Here is a 17,126-nt window from a genome sequence, read left to right as displayed (position 1 = left end):
CTAGCTCGTTATTAGTTTCGCACTATGATTGACTCCTAGTGTTCTTTAGCTCTTAACTTAATGTCAAATCAAATAAATCACATAACATATGGTCAGGTGACTGTGTTCATAGGTTGTGGCTTAAAAATTGATCTGCAATACTAAACTAAATTAACTGTATTGTTACCTGTACTACCGTATACAAAATAAATAAACGTATGTCGATAGAAATTTAAATTTTCTATAGTTTTTCTTTATGACTAACAACGTTAAAATGTATATTATTAGCAATTTAGAGGTGTCAAATATTTGTAATCCATCACATGGTCAAAATTTTAATAAAGTGAATATGAAAGAAATAGAACCTACGACTCAAAATATTAATAATAATATATATGAAGAAGATTTAAGTATTGTAATTGATGAAATGATTGATCTTTATTTTAAGGAATTAAATGAAGGGAAAAGTAAAAAAATAAGGAAAAAACATGTACTTGATTGTATTAATAATTACAGGATAAATTTACAAGAAATTTATAATTGGCTCTTAAATAATCAAAAAGTTTCAAATTCTATTTATTTACTTGGATTTTTTAATTATTATGGTATTGGAATTGCTATTAATATACAAAAAGCGTTTGAATTATATCGAAAAGCAGCAGAATTAGAAAATAATGCAGCATTATTTGACTTTGCTAATATGTGTATTGATGGAGTGGGTGGTGATAAAGATTATGAAAATGCTTTTAAATTATCTAAAAAGTTGGCAGAAAAAGAATATTCAGGTGGATTAAATCTTTTAGGATATTGTTATGATAATGGAATTGGAACTGATGTTAATATGCAACAGGCTTTTAATTTGTATCAAAAAGCAGCAGATTTGGGTAATTGTATAGCACAATATAATCTTGCTCAAATGTATATCGACGGATTAGTTGTTGAAAAAGATTATAAAAAAATTTTTGAATTATTTCTAAAGGCAGCTAATTTAGGGAATTGCTCTTCTCAATATAATCTTGCCTGGATGTATGAAAACGGATATGGAACTGAAAAAGATAAAAATAAAGCAATTTATTGGTATGAGAAATCCTCTAACCAAGGAGATGAAGATGCTCAAAATGCATTAAAAAAGTTATTGAATGGATAAGTGAATTATTTACAATAATGTTGTAATGTATTATGATTAGTGTCAATTATAATTAGTGTATTATGATTAGTATCAGTTATGTTATTATGATTAGTGTTAATTATAATTGGTGTAAATTATGATTAGTATCAGTTATGTTATTGATTATTTTATATTTATGTTTATATTGTATATTTAAGGATACATATGGCCATTATTAGGTAAATATCAATAAAAAATAAATTTCCCATTAAACAGGAGTTTTTTTTTTATTTCCCGCTTGATTAATTTCTAATTTACTTCATAATTATTTTCTGCCTTTATTTATCTCATCATTTAATTTCTCGGTATTTTAATTATTTTAATTTGGGAATTTAAATAAATAATTATTTATTATGGGTTGAATAAAAAGGTCGCATATATTCGTTTGTCAAATTGCAAAATTAAAATAAAAACTTCTAATAATATTGTTATTTCATTGGTATAGAGTAATGTAAAAATAAAATTTATAAAAAGTTTTATGACAATATGAATTACTACTTTTAAGTAATATTTTTATTTTTAATTTATTAATTAATTTATTCTATAAAAAATTATTAACAAACGGAAGTATATTTGAAAATACAACAATTGACAGGACGAAATAAAGAAACAACTGATTAAAAGTTTTGTTGATAAGAATTAATGCTGAAACTGGTAGTTATTCTTCTGTTAATAGAAAATGCACTTCCTTTCATTCACGTTTAAGTGTACAACAATTATACCACTCTCTCCGATAATCATTTTATTGGAATAGACAGGCAACGGAGTTCAATTTTCTTTCAAGACTTCCCTATTTTTAGGGTAATTCTTTGGTATAAAGAATAAACATTGCATATTAAAATTTTTCATTTTAGATAAGCATGTGATAATTGTGTCATAGAATATTGTTAACAAAAACTAAATAAATTTGTATATGGCTATGTGGTAGTACAACATTCTGAATAGAAATTTAAAAAAATTACATGATATGTTTATGTGGCTTTCGTGGCTTTTCTCAAAAAGCATATCAAATATTAATAAGCATATAATCATAATTGTAAACAAATTACAACTTGCCAAATGCTAGATCTGTCATTGATAAAAGTTAAAGATCAAGTGGCTATGCCCACTTCTAACTTAGCCCTAAACTAATATGTGTATATATGTGGCTTTGTTAAAAGTCATCATGAACAATGTAACTTCTCAGTCAAAATCAATAAGCCACAAAATTTATTCAGATATAAAATCAACAAATTCTCCTGATTTACAAAATTATCTCATATAATGTTATCCCTATAAAAAAAATTCTGAAAAAAACTCTAATAAATAATCATTTTTCTAGTTTTTATTCTGAAGAAACTCAGACACGTGATCATTTTTCTGAAAAATTTTAGGATATCTGGAGAATGGATTTTGATAACCACTCTTTAGAAATATAATAAATGAATAAAATAAGTTTAAATATGAAAATATATGATTATTATTAACCACTTATTCCACCCATGATGGCAGATTGGGCTATCAAAGATCTTTTGATCAAATATACTCAGCGTTTCCATAAGATAATACTATATATAAATGATATATATATGCTAAACGTTCCATATATTATTATGATCTTATAAGTCAAAATATAGTAAATGAAAAATATATTCTTTTCAAGTGATTATGAGAACAAAATCTAACAATCAAAAAAGGCTAAAATTAACAAATCATGAAATCAATATTGAACAATAAACCTGATAAAATAAAAGAATTTTATAAAATTCTAGCCATCAAGGGAATGGGCTATTTTAAACAAATATTTTATTATCCTACAAATATCAGCTTATAAGTCCTGGGAACTGCAACGGTATACACCAATGATCACATAAATCCAGATAATTTAGAGAATGTTAGAATGATTCTTAGGTAGAAAAAATCAAGTATTTACAACGATTGGAATTACAGGCCTATATGTAGTGTTAACATACATTGATAAAAAGAGACAGATTCTCTCTCCGTTATAGTGCATCTACCATAACTATCTAATGACCATGATCATATAGAAATAAAGAGTACAATGCTCCAACCAATCAGTTAGAAATAATAATAAAATCAATTCATTAGCCATTAGAAACAAAAATTTATGATACACACCAGTAAAATCATCCACTTCCAAATACAAAGATCCTTTTGTATTACCAACACAAAAACGAAGTGATGTTAATAATAATTCAGTAATCACAATAGATGATATCGAAAATGATGATCCCCATGAAGACTTACAAATGGATTCAGTTGCAATAGATAATTGTTTGGATAATGAATCAACTTTACAATCATATAACTCAATTTCTGGTCTACCAAAACGTGCTATACATTTAAGTATTTAACATCATATGAAAACATTGGTAACTACAAAGAAATTAAAACATATATAGAATTAGTGAATGTGACGATGGTCTTCACCAATCTTTTCAGCTGATATATAGCAGTAAAAAGTATGAAAATGGATTATTTTGGATATAAATTCTCATATTATTAAACTTTTAAGATAGAGTTCACTTTACTAGAAATTGAATTATCAAACTAGAAACTTAATAGAAATGATAAAACTAAAAAAATTTTTCTCCTGAATTCTCCTGAAAAATAATTTTTTAATGAAAATTTTTTCTAAAAAAATTTTATAACAAAAACTTTTATAAATATTTGTTCTTCATAAAAAATGCCCACTCAAATTTTCAACTATTTTATATATATCTGAATATAGAGAAAAAACATCAAGTGGGTATTTGGTTGATAACACTATACCACCTTTAGAAGAATAACTATGATCATCTCCTTATATATTTAAGTTTAAACAGAAAAACAATTTTATTCCCAGGACAAGGATATGATCATTGGTCATTTAAGAAATTAAACAACCATGGGAACTGAATGGGGAGTTTAAATGGTTAGATAATATGAAACAACTTCAGATAGAAAATCCCACTATTGAAATACAAGAAAGAAATTCTACTGATAGAATAATCGAACTTCAAAATCACATTGCAAAATTAGAAAATGAAATCAATATAAAAGATCAATTAAATGAAGGTCTGAGAGGTATATTTTGATCGTTGTGGCTTCGAATAATGCATTGGCTTGAAGGTCATGGTAATGCAACTGTGCAAAGAGGTTAAATTTTTCAAAATGTACAACTTGAAGAAACCCAAGCTCAACTTAGTGAAACAGCAAGAATGTGCAATGAGAATGCGACTATGGTAATGGATGCTCAAGGATGGATGAAAAATTAATATTCCTAGCTTTAATATAGATATTATTACTTTTATTTTCTTAAACAAGTTGAATACAATGTTCCAATCAATCAATAACAATATTAAATCAGTTAGATACAACAATAATATTAATTCATTATTCATTAAAAACAAATCCTTGGAAAAAAATTTATGATATAGTCATTTAACATGATAGACAATCATATGGAAAATTGCCAATAGGTATAACTGCAAAGAAATTAAAAAGATATAATATTTTTTATTCATAAGTTGACTTTACCAGCAAATTATAGAAAACTCAATTAAGTGTATGAAACTATATTTATGTTAGGTAAATTGTTTTAATTCAAATTTTAAATTAATGAATCATTAAATATTGGAGGCTCTGTATGGGAATTCAGAGAAGGGATTAGTTTCATAAAACAACCATTAACGCAATTATTAATAGTTCATAATTCCAAAATAAGAAAGGTGGTCTAATCCTTCTATTGAGATAGGCATAGTTACAGCAAATTTTAAACTTCAAAATGCAATATCAATAATGGAAATAAAAGCTAAAGTATTAGCATTATGAAGTACTATTGATGAATAAATTATTTAATTTTCCATTATTTTACTTTTTGTTTAAAGAATGACATATCTCAAGTCATATAATGCTATGCTTGATTGCTATAACCATTTTAGAATTGCATATAGAAAATTATTTTTACCACTTTTACTATCAATCATTGTAACTTATAGACTTATAGTACAAATAGCCTGAATAATCTAACAGTCCTCAGACCAATAGTGATACGGGTGATGCAGATGACAATAATAGTGATAACGTTGAAGTAGCTCAAAAAAAATCATCAAATAAGGGGAAAAGAAAATTATGCAAACTGCAATTAAGCGACAATAGTGACACCAAAAGTGACTACTCAACCAATAGTGAGTTTGAAGTAATTAGTAGATTGAATTGTCAAAAGAAGCAAACACAATGCATAATAATAATTTATAAAGCATATGCAATAATGAATTACCATAAAAATCTAAGAGATGAAACAACTTTATTAATAATTATATAGTAAATATAGTTATAACAATAATAATAGAGGAAAGTTGTTTTGCTTTAAAAGAAAATATCTGCATTTTTAATATACTTAGTTTTTATTTATTTTAGTTTGAGAACACAAAAAAATTCAAAATAAAAATAAACTCTGAAAGTAATATATGATCACACAAGCAATAGCTTGTTTTTACTAAATCAAGGGTTCAAGTAAGATAATATTATTTAAAAATTATATATTATTGATGGATTTTTCAAATAGTCTTACAGCAAATCCATCAATAGCCAATACACTCAAAAAATATGGCCTAAAACTAATGTCATGTCATCAGTACGAACAAAAATAACGTCAAAATTTGAACCTGCTGTGGAAATTGATAATGCTAAAGCACAATAATGTAATCATGCTCTTACTAGATTTTCATATGTTGTGGTATCCCATTTAAGACTGTATCAAATCCATTTTTTATTGATCTTATTAAAAGTTTATATCCATCCTAACAACTTTCAAATCAGACTATATTCACAAAATTAATACATAGTGCAGAGTGAATATAACTTATTATTTCTTTTTCTTAATAATATAAAGCCTACAATTTCAAGAACATCAATCAAAACATTATTCACCTAAGTAAGGGAATGCGAGAAAATTGAATGATGATGATTTTAAGTTATATAAGGATTCATCAGGATGTTCTAGTTTAAGATGTGAAGGGGATCACTTTACATAGAATAAATACCCTTCCGAATATATCTTTCAGAATTAAACATAAAAATTATAATTCAAATAAAATCACCAGTAGTATTTATGGTCAAAATTTGCAAAAAATACATATTTGACAAATATTTATATTAAATAATATTAAGATTAATCAAAATTTATAACGGATGGTAGCAAAAATTGTTTAAAATATGATTTAATGAATAATTCAATAAATATACATTGCAAAAGAAGAAGATACAAAGTGAAGTCATAATGTGCATCACCATGATAAATCTTCAATTACAATTTATAAACTTGAGAGATAAACATTACACTTTTCGTGAAACTTATCATCAGAAAATGGAGATAGAACCCAATATATGACATTTTTCCAAAACAATTTGGGTTATTGTAACTATAAAAATCTACCATCTAATATATTATGCACTACTTATATGAATAGAAAACATGAAATAGTGATATATTATAACATTAAAAGTACAATATCAGTTGCATTCTTCCACTCTAAAAATTTCATCCAAATTAATATACATTAAGAACAATCCAATAGATGAATTAGTTAATGATGAGATCATTTTCCAACAGGATAATGATCCCAAACATACTAGTGGTTCTTATTTGAAATTAAATTTATTAAATTGAATTAACACTTTATAAGAAATGGAGATAACAACCAAGAGATATTGAGCTTTTATAGTGGCTAATTTACAAATCAATCATGACAAATACAAAATTCTCATTTGTAGTTTAATCACTTTCGTTATCTTCGTAAATTTTTTCATCATTGTCATCTTTATTATCAGCTTTTTCATTGTTTGGTGAAAAATACCATTACAATACAAAAATATAAAAAAATTGGTTACGAAATATTAATTGTATTAATGTACACCTTAATTACCTGATTTAAACGTATTATATTGAAATGGACAGACATTGAAGAAATTAGAGGATTGGGCTTAAAAAGTTGATGTAATTAAAGCAAAGAGATGTTATAGAAAAATAGTTTAGTTTTATTTTTCAAATCTACTTATAAACAGAATACTTTAGGTGAGATAATAACATTAGTACAGGTTCAGTACAGTAAGTAATAATGCTTTAGCTTCATATAATGATGTCAGAAATTTAGTGAATCATGTGGTACGCATAGCATTAGAAAAAATAAGTGAATCTGAACAGAAATCAAAGGTATAGGTGGACCATTGAACATTATTACAGGAATTGACCAAGAAGAATCCATATGTCCTTTACTCTGGGTCATTTATTATGACCCAATGTTTGAAGCCATTAATAACTCACCACACCCAGGTATATCTTATACAGCCTCATTACCTACTTATATACCATCTGCTGATTCCATTGACATTTACCAATTAAAACTAGAATACAAATTACAAGGATACTTAGATGACACTACTTGGATCACAGATAATATCCCATAACTCAGAGCATAATTTATCCATAAATGATGATTTTTACCAACTAGCAAACATCAAAATCAACAAACAAAAAACCAAACCATGTTCTTAATGAACAACAAAATATGACCAAATTTAGCATAAACTCCATTGATATTGACATGCTCCCTTTGGGAAAGGCAACTAGGATCTTATGAGTTTATATTAGCGCTAATTATTCCAACAAACCACTATTACAAAAGTTAATAAGATGGTCAATTACATATCATTTCTCATCAAAAAGAAAAATTCATATAACCTACATAATCAAAGTCATAACAATCAAATACTTAATACAATATATGTTTCTCAACCCTTCACAATGCCTTAAAATAAACTCAATCTTATGTTCAACTTTCTAATAACAAGCAACACAATTACCAAAAAATATTTACAACTCCATAACTCGTAGCATCATTTACCTGCATATAATTAATATTTTTGACAATCAAATTAAAGCACAAGCTTAACTTTTCGTAGCTCAAGCAACTCCCCATACACATCCAATACATCAAAATTTTTAATTTTATTATCACGATATAGATTTGGTTATCTAATAATCCTATTCAATATTTTTTGCTTTTTGTTATACTATTACATTTGTTTTCTTGTATAGAATCTTTATTTACTTCTTTTCATTTTTATAATCTATCACTTTTGTCTAACTTCCATTTTAAAGTAAAAGGAGATTTTCATCCAATAGCACATTTTGTTATCAATTCCAAAATTTTTATTTGCACATCTAAAAAGTTTAAAACAAAAAGGCATCATGTTTTTAGATCAAATTATTACTATTGACTCAGCCTATTTATTAGACCACAAAGATATTAAGCGTAAAAATATTTCGTGCTCACATGAATATTTTGTGTTACCATTCTCCATATCTACTATCCGGATCGATTTGGATCGATCTGGATATTTTTTTTTCCGGATATCTGGATTTGCGAATCTTATCAATAAAAAATCAGGATACCTCATTGGTATACTTTTTTGAGATAATATCTCACCTTACATGAAAATTCTGACAGACTTAATATTAACCTCAGACAACAATTAATTTAAAAATCTGAGAGTTCAAAGACCAAAATTTTCATCATAAAGCAATGAGCCCACTTCACATACAAGCTGACTTAAATGGATAGCTTCATGGTTACAACAAATTTCTGATGTAATTTATGGTAAACTTAATACTTGTTGAATAGTTACATATATCCATTAAAAATCATCATAATCTTTTTCGGTAAAAGAAAGATTATGTCCCATATATTCTATTGAATTATTTTCAAACGGATTAATTTCATCAATAAATTTTCGAACGTTATATCCAAATTTGTGAAATTGATCATTTGTTAGGTATAGAATTAATCGTAGTTTTATCATTGAATCTATATCCGAAAATCGTAAATTTCTTTTCTGTAAAAATTTACTCAAGTGTCGGTGATACATGTTCTAAAATATAAAGAAAATATAAAATGCTAACATTTTACAAGATGTTAATTTAATATAATTCTCAACCTCCATCATTCTTTGCTTCTTCAAAAACTTTAAGTAACGCAGGAATCGATTACAAATATTTTTTAATAGCTTCATACCAAGCCAACGTATCTCATACAATCTCTTTATTTTTAAAATAGGACAATCCAAAAGATCCTGAATTTCTCTTAATTTTTGAAATATGGGAACATGAATTTTTAAAATAACCATAAATTTTTTTAACTAATCTTTGTAAAATTCAATATTCTAGAAAGTTCTGCTGCAACATCCTCATTTTTTCCTAACATAACTGAAGCACCATCTGAGGCAAATGCCGCAAGTTTTGATAAAATCTTTAAAACTTGTGTAATACTTTCTGCATCACATACAGTTAAAGGTACAAGACACAAAAAACGCGTCTCTTGTTTTGTTACATATGAAATATATATATCCAAATGTTTTCGTTGTTGTAATATCTGTACTTTCATCGATCATTACTCCAAATGCTGTAGCATCGGACAATTCTTCCCAAATTTCATATTCAATAATTTTAGATATTGCTACTAAAAATTCGCGTCCAGAAATCTCGTTCGTATATGTAATTGAACCATCAGAAATATGTGGCGTTCCTAATTCTTTCATTATTTCCATAATGGAAGGTAAAAGTCGGAGAGGCGGATCCCTTTTTGCTAAAAAATACACAGCTCGCATTACAACAACATGTTCGACATTTGCATCGGAAGAAAAAATTTGATTTTGCAAAGATTTTATTCGAATATTTTAAACTTTGTCTGCAGATTTTTTTGAAATATTTGCTGCACCTTCCGAAGCGAATTTATTTTCATATTTCTATTATCATCATAACGTAACTTGTGGATTTTCAGAATTTTTTTCATTTTCTTGAGTCAAATTATCATTAACTCTTTGACGTTTAAAGAAATAAAGACATAATGAAAAAATATTTGAATCAATATCAAATATCGATAAAAAAATAGATCTATGACAATAATTCTGATTAAATTTTTTTAAAAAAAAATCTGGCAATATTTTATTGGTAATTTGTTTATTCCGGTCATATGTTCTGGCGCAAAAAACGAATGTCCAGAATTTTTAGTTCAATAATTAATTAATGACAATGATGTATAAAATGTCACAATTAAATAATTATCTGAGTTCAATATTAAAGTTATTTATATTTTAACATTTCATTAAATCTTTAAAGACCAAAACAACTATAATAAAAAATTTCTCCTAAAACTTACATTAAAAGATATAGGCATAAAACTATATAAAATAATTTCCCTCCTATTATCTATACACTTAATAATAGTATAGTAAATTTTTACATATATTTTCATGTAGGAAAACTGTCAAGGATACTAATTTGTTAGTACTTAGCTTTATTTATAATTATATTCAATAAATTTATGAGATTTTAGCATATGCTTAAAAGCTGTCTTTTTTTTTTATATTATGTTCATAATATGATTAGTTTAATAAGATATGATGTCAAATGATGCATAAAGTTTAAATCATGGTCAGAAATCATCATGATCAGATCAAGGGTCAAATCACCAAAGTAATGTGACTTTAAACTAGGTAATAAATTGCATATTTTATTAACTGGATCTTTCAAGACGGGGCTAAATTTTTTTAAGCAATGTAAGCATCAAGAACATTCAATTTTTTTCATCAGAATGGCATATCAACTTTATTGACGACTTCAAAGCATTAAAGTATTGAAACATAACAAAATCGATAATTTATTCTTTTAGCAACTTATCCCTCGTTATTTTATGTTAAAATAATGGAAATATTATTTAATAAATTTTGGTTTTATGTATACATATATTTTTTAATGTTTTATTTATTTGATTTATTGTAAATGTATGTACTCAAAATTGTAATAATCGAGATAATGTAAAAAATTGTATATAAGATAGTAAATAAGATATTAAAATTTCATAATGACTTAAGAAATCAAATAACACATTTTTCTAAAAGTTTAATTAATTTTTTTTTAGCATATTTATGGCCTTGATTAGCAGATTTTTCATACCAATAAATCGCTTGATTCAAATCTTTTTTAATATCATTTCCTTTTTCATACATCACAGCAAGGTTATATTGAGCATAATCATTTCCCATATTTGCTGCCTTTTTATATAATTCAAATGCTTTTTTTTTATTAATATTAGCTCCAAATCCACCTTCATAACAACTTCCCAAGTTATTTATTCCATTGGAATTTCCCAAATCTGCAGCTTTTTGGTATAATTCAAACGCTTTTTGTTTATTAATTTCTATCCCAATTCCAAAGTCATAACAATATGCTAATCTATTTATTGCATTTGGATTATTTTTTTCTGCCAACTTTTTAGACAATTCAAAAGCTTTGTCAAAATTTTTTTTGGTACCCTTTCCATATATATACATATTAGCAAGTTCTAATTGAGCTACGATATTTTCTAATTCTGCTGCAGTTTGATATAATTTAAATGCCTCTTGCCTATCTTTACTAGTTACGATTCCATGATAATTAAAATATCCAAGTAGATAAGTGGAATTTGAATGATATTGATTATTTAAAAGCCAATTATAAATTTCTTGTAATATTATATTGTGATTGTTAAGAAAATTTAGAATATGATATTTTCTTAAATTATTTTCACTTCCGTCATTTAAATCCTTAAAAGTAATATTAATTAATTCATCTACCACGATACTTAAATCCTCTTCATATATACTTTCATTAATATTTTGAGTCGTGGGTTTTATTTCCTTTATATAAATTTTATCAAAATTTTGAATAATTTGAGTTAATTCTTCATGTGATAAATTGTAAGTATTTGATATTGTCACATCATTTGTACGTATTTCAATATTATTATTAAACATCGTGAATAATTATAAAATAATTTTACTCTAAGGGAAATAGAAAAAATTTTTTTTTTTCATGCATTTCGCTCAATACGCTTATATATTTGTAGTACTAGTAAGTGATGACACGTATCACCACGCTATAATTTAATTAGTTACTACTGCAGATCAATTTCTAAGCCACCGCAGTCTGCTATTCACCCTTACACAATATTACAATCGTTACATTCGTTACAACGTAACAGTCATAACAGGAAATAAATATCATGTGATTTCAAATTTGTTTTGGTTTTTTCTGTTGCTCAAAATTCCATAAAATTTTTAATCGTTCGCACAAATTATTCGTTACATTTTACGATGTAGGTTAATACGACACTTTAATAATCAAATAATAAGTGAGCTCAACGGAAAATTAAACTATATATTCAAAGTATAGTGCTGGAAAGTGCTTTGAAAATAAAATAAAAAATAAAATAAAAATGTTGTTGTTTAGTCGATTAGGAATATGCGGGATTTTAATGACGATATTTTTGTGAAACATAAACGTTATTAGTAACATTAATTCCTATTGGTCATCACATCACAGTATTCCTAATGGTTGAACAATTCATTTATTAGCCCTGTTCAATTCCGGTCGGTTGCATTCTTCGGTCGGTTTTGTTTAATTTTGATTTGTCTGATTTTTGTGTAACACATGAAATATCCGAACTTTTGACCCATAAAATTTTTGCGTTTTTTTCGGTCGAGCGCGTTTCACTAATAGAATGGTTTATTTTGTGCATGACCGAAAAATGTAACCGACCGGAATTGAAAGGGCTATTGAATGAGAGATATCGGTCTTCGATCGATATCTTTTTTCCCCTATCAAAACTATTTATTATTGTAGTTTATTTATTATCATTATAGGAGTTATTAATTTTGTAAGTTGAATTATGTAGATTGGGCAAACGATAATGGATTTTAGAAGGTATTTATAAGGCGTTCACATTAATATCTAAATTTGAAATTTCACAACATTCGATACTAACGTTACATGCCAATATCAATAGGAATGTGTGCCTTTATCGCTTTTCAGAGATAGATTTTATTTTTTTTTAAAAAAAAAACTTATTTTAACTCACTTATAATGCATAATTATATGGTAAAACACAAAGGACTACCAGATATACCTACAAGATTTTAGCATTCCGGTATCGAAAACTATTCTCATCTAAAAGATTAATAATGTTACGTTCACCTCATCAATTCACGTTACGAATTTACTAATTGTTGAGCGTGGAGCAGAATTGTGATATTCAGCTAAGTGTCTTGATCACATCACATTACCGCTGATTCTGTTTTAGTTTTTTTACCTTCACGTCAGACATGATTATAAAATCCATTATGTATTATGAATTATTATGAATTATTATGATCAAAAAATTTAGATGATTTATTTTGACTATTCCGTTAATATTTGATTTATTTTAAGCGCTTCTCAATTATATAATAAATTTATCATCAAACATGATTCGTATTTACTTTATGCTATAATATAATAAAATAAGTAATAATTTATTCACAAAATTTTTTATGCCAATATTTTGTCACGGTAATTGTATTCTTGTTTTTATTTATTATAATATTCGGATACATTTACAACGTTTTAAAAAATGTTAAAGGTGATAAAAAAAAGTTAAACTTTATTCATAATACTTTCTAATGTAAATACATATTTTATACAAAATTTAAAACTTACAATACAATTCATATAATTCTAATAAATAAAATCCGTAATATATAAATGTATTTTTTTATAAGTACCTTGATAATCTAATTTGAGCATTTTGATATCCCTGTTCAGCGGATTTTTTGTACCAATAAATTGCTTGATACAAATTTTTTTTAATTCCACTTCCTTTTTCATACATCATAGCAAGATTATATTGAGCTATACGATTTCCTAAAATTGCTGCTTTCTGATATAATTCAAATGCTTTTTGTTTATTAGTACTAGTTCCAAACCCAAGATCACAACAATATCCTAGCATACATATTCCATGTGAATAATCTCCTGCCGCTGATTTCTCAAATAATTCATACGCCTTAAAGTAATCTTTTTCGATACCCTTTCCGTATATATACATCAAGGCGAGATTAAATTGAGATCTAAGATTTCCTAAATTTGCAGCCTTTTGATATAATTCAAATGCCTTTGGCATATTAATGCAAGTTCCAAATCCACACTCATAACAATAACCCAACAGATTAATTCCACTTGAATATTCTTTTGTTACTAATTTTTTAGATAATTCAAATGCTTTATCATAATCTTTATCAATATCTTTTTCATAAATATACATATAAGCAAGTTCAAATTGAGCCACACTACTTCCTGATTCTGCTGCTTTTTTATATAATTCAAACGCTTTTTGCTTGTTAATATTAGTTTCGATTCCACGATAATTAAAATATCCAAGTAAATAAATAGAATTTGAATGATATTGATTATTTAAAAGCCAATTATAAATTTCATGTAAATCTATCTTGTGATTACTAACATAATCAAAAACGCATTGCATTCTTACATTATTTTCCTTCCCTTTATTTAATTCTCTAAAATAAAGATCGACCAATTCATCAATTATAATGCTCAAGTCTTCTTCAAAAATATTTTCATGAATATTTAGTGTTGTAGGTTCCATTTCTTTTACATTCATATTATTAAAACTTCTCATAATAGATGATAATTCTTCATGCGATAAATTAATAATATTTGAAATACCAATATTATCAGAATTCTCTGATGATTGAGGAATTAATTTATTATTATCTATTATTATACTATTTTTTGTGTTGATAATTGCATTCAATTTAAAAACTACTTGATCCATAGTCGGCCTATTATTTGGTTTGCTATCCCAACATTCTAAACAAGAAACAAAAAAAATAAGACTTTATAAAACACAAATTACAAAATTAAAATTAAAAATTTCATTTACCAGTATAAATATTAAAATAATCAGTAGGAGTATCTGGAACCATCGTTTCTCTACGACCTTGTAAAATTTTCATTACTAAATCTGCATCATATGATTTATCTTTAAATGGTGGTTGACCACTTGATATTTCCCATAGTATCACTCCAATACTGTAAACATCGCTCTTTTCATTTAATGAATCTTCTTGTACTAAATTATTACGGCAATTTAACCATTGTGGGTCAATATAAGGAACAACACCAAATAAGTCTGATTGTTGTTTAGATGCCCCTTTGATTCTTTTCGATAAACCAAAATCCGCCAATTTTATAGTATCTTGATGAACAAATATATTATTTGTGTGCTATTTTTATATATTTTAAACAAAATTTGAGTAAATATTAAGATTATTGAAAGTTCTGAATAACTTATGGTTAATTACTTACCAGATCACAATGAACAATTCCTTTTTCATGTAAGTGTGATACGGCACTAGATAACTGATGTGCTAACTTATATTTATTTTCCCAAGTAAGATCCTTAAACTTTTCTTCCAAATAATTTCGAAGAGAACCGCCATTAAAATATTCCATTACTAATAAATACTGTCTTAATTGAATATTTTGACTTTCTAATTAAAAAGTAATAATTAAAATTATTAACGCATTTTATATGAATAAAAAAAAACAAATATTTATATATATATCTTATTATACCTTTATTCGTTATTCCAAAAAATTGAACAATATTTTCGTGAAAATTGACTTTACGACGCAGTTCAAACTAAATTTTTAAAATATAACGACGTAAATATTAATATTGTAAACCAAGATAAATTTTACTTACGCTACTGTAAATTACCTCACGTATAATTTCTTTTACAGTTATGTTGTCAAGATTAAACGATTTTAATGAAAAATACTGTTTCGAATTTTTCCAATTTACACGATAAACATTCCCAAAGTCATAACTGTTAATTTCAATATTATGAAAATCCTTATATTCATAATATTTAATATGTTTTTTAGAAATAGCCTCTTTAATCCAGTTAGTCCATTCATTTGGATTCATTTCAATGTTATCGGTCATTCTATTCTATTGTATTTTTATTTTTGTTTTATTATTTTTCTATAGAAGTATCGGAAAAGTAAATATATAATGAAATGATTTTCTCAGCCACAGCATATTTCATTTGAGCGAATGTAGTACGACAGTAGTTGATCACCAATTATAGTTTAGATGATTTACATTAATTTCCTGCGGCAGCATTCTGCAGTACCGCAGTAATATTTATTTACGAACGGGAAAATAAATGGTTGGTGAGTCAACCTTCAGAAAAATGTTTTATTAATTTCAATAAATTCGACTTGCTCTTGTGCATTCTTTGGCAATCCTGATTGTTATGATTCTATCTGTGCCAGTCCATTTAGGTTTTAATGTCGTAAAGATAATTTTAAGAATATCGAGGCACAGCAAAAAGTCTGTTCTTTTAAAATTTTTTTTTTAAATAATTTTGGAAAAATAATAAATTATCTTTGAATTATTTATAAATTTTTTTTTAAAAAATAGAAAATTATTAATATTTACGGCGAACTTATATTTCTTTCACCGGGGAAAAATGGAACATTGATCCCAATGACTTTGACGTAAGAAGACAAATCATTCATGTGATAAAGTACCACTTTCGTGGCTAAAAACTTTATCCAAACAAAACTAACTAAACCACATTCCAATTAAATAAACAGACTAGGCTAACACCACGTACCAAATAACTACTCGGCCTTTTTCAACTAACCTAAACGCTAAAACAATCAATGTAATTACCAAATATACAGAAATGACTTGGTCGCATGACCTTTAACCGTCGTTTCCATACAGGCTCCATAAGCAAGGCGAACACCGATCTACAAAATTCGATCTTCGAAATTCTCGTGTCCGCCGCAGATCGTCAGCTAAATTTTTGTCTCCGTCTACTTCGAAAACCTCTTCAATAGCTAAAATAGAGAATATTTTTAAGCTTCTAAACTGTTTGATAAACTTAATATAACTTTGTTAAAAATATCGATGAACCTCATTTTCTAAAATTTAATTCGTTCTTCTATCCATACAACCTTCTTTTTTGGTTTTGCCGCCATGTTGAACTTCTCTTTCTTTGCTGCGCCACCCACAGTAAACTACGAAAATCGAAATTTTTCTCACCA

At 26.4% G+C, this 17,126-nt stretch overlaps 4 protein-coding genes across 4 annotated transcripts; 1 reads left to right on the top strand and 3 right to left on the bottom strand.

Annotated features, from left to right (window-relative positions):
* Nucleotides 1-235: 235 nt before the first annotated feature.
* On the top strand, nt 236-1,364 carry OCT59_023554 (uncharacterized protein; the record flags this gene model as incomplete). Its single annotated transcript, XM_066134781.1, has 1 exon — nt 236-1,364. The coding sequence occupies one exon, from the start codon at nt 236-238 to the stop codon at nt 1,124-1,126; it is 891 nt and encodes a 296-aa protein (XP_065990869.1). The 3' UTR covers nt 1,127-1,364.
* A 7,960-nt stretch (nt 1,365-9,324) lies between these two features.
* OCT59_023553 (uncharacterized protein) lies at nt 9,325-9,736 on the bottom strand (the record flags this gene model as incomplete). The annotated part of the gene is made up of 2 exons (XM_066134780.1): nt 9,325-9,461; nt 9,568-9,736. The coding sequence occupies 2 exons, from the start codon at nt 9,734-9,736 to the stop codon at nt 9,325-9,327; spliced, it is 306 nt and encodes a 101-aa protein (XP_065990868.1).
* Nucleotides 9,737-10,923: 1,187 nt separating this feature from the next.
* OCT59_023552 (uncharacterized protein) lies at nt 10,924-12,038 on the bottom strand. The gene has a single exon (XM_066134779.1). It carries the CDS (start codon nt 11,981-11,983, stop codon nt 11,066-11,068), a length of 918 nt encoding a protein of 305 aa, XP_065990867.1. The 5' UTR covers nt 11,984-12,038; the 3' UTR covers nt 10,924-11,065.
* A 1,640-nt stretch (nt 12,039-13,678) lies between these two features.
* OCT59_023551 (uncharacterized protein) lies at nt 13,679-16,014 on the bottom strand (the record flags this gene model as incomplete). Its single annotated transcript, XM_025323384.2, has 5 exons — nt 13,679-14,873; nt 14,947-15,289; nt 15,372-15,556; nt 15,642-15,708; nt 15,787-16,014. The coding sequence occupies 5 exons, from the start codon at nt 16,012-16,014 to the stop codon at nt 13,759-13,761; spliced, it is 1,938 nt and encodes a 645-aa protein (XP_025187857.1). The 3' UTR covers nt 13,679-13,758.
* Nucleotides 16,015-17,126: the final 1,112 nt, after the last annotated feature.

The sequence above is a fragment of the Rhizophagus irregularis genome, chromosome 4 (assembly GCF_026210795.1).
Source record: "Rhizophagus irregularis chromosome 4, complete sequence".
Taxonomy (NCBI): domain Eukaryota; kingdom Fungi; phylum Glomeromycota; class Glomeromycetes; order Glomerales; family Glomeraceae; genus Rhizophagus; species Rhizophagus irregularis.
Note: the sequence above shows the minus strand (reverse complement) of the source record. Positions and strands in the feature narration are given on the sequence as shown.

What these genes read in the sequence shown, in the direction of transcription:
- OCT59_023552 (XM_066134779.1), bottom strand. Translation starts at nt 11,983, where the DNA reads ATGTTTAATAATAATATTGAAATACGTACAAATGATGTGACAATATCA.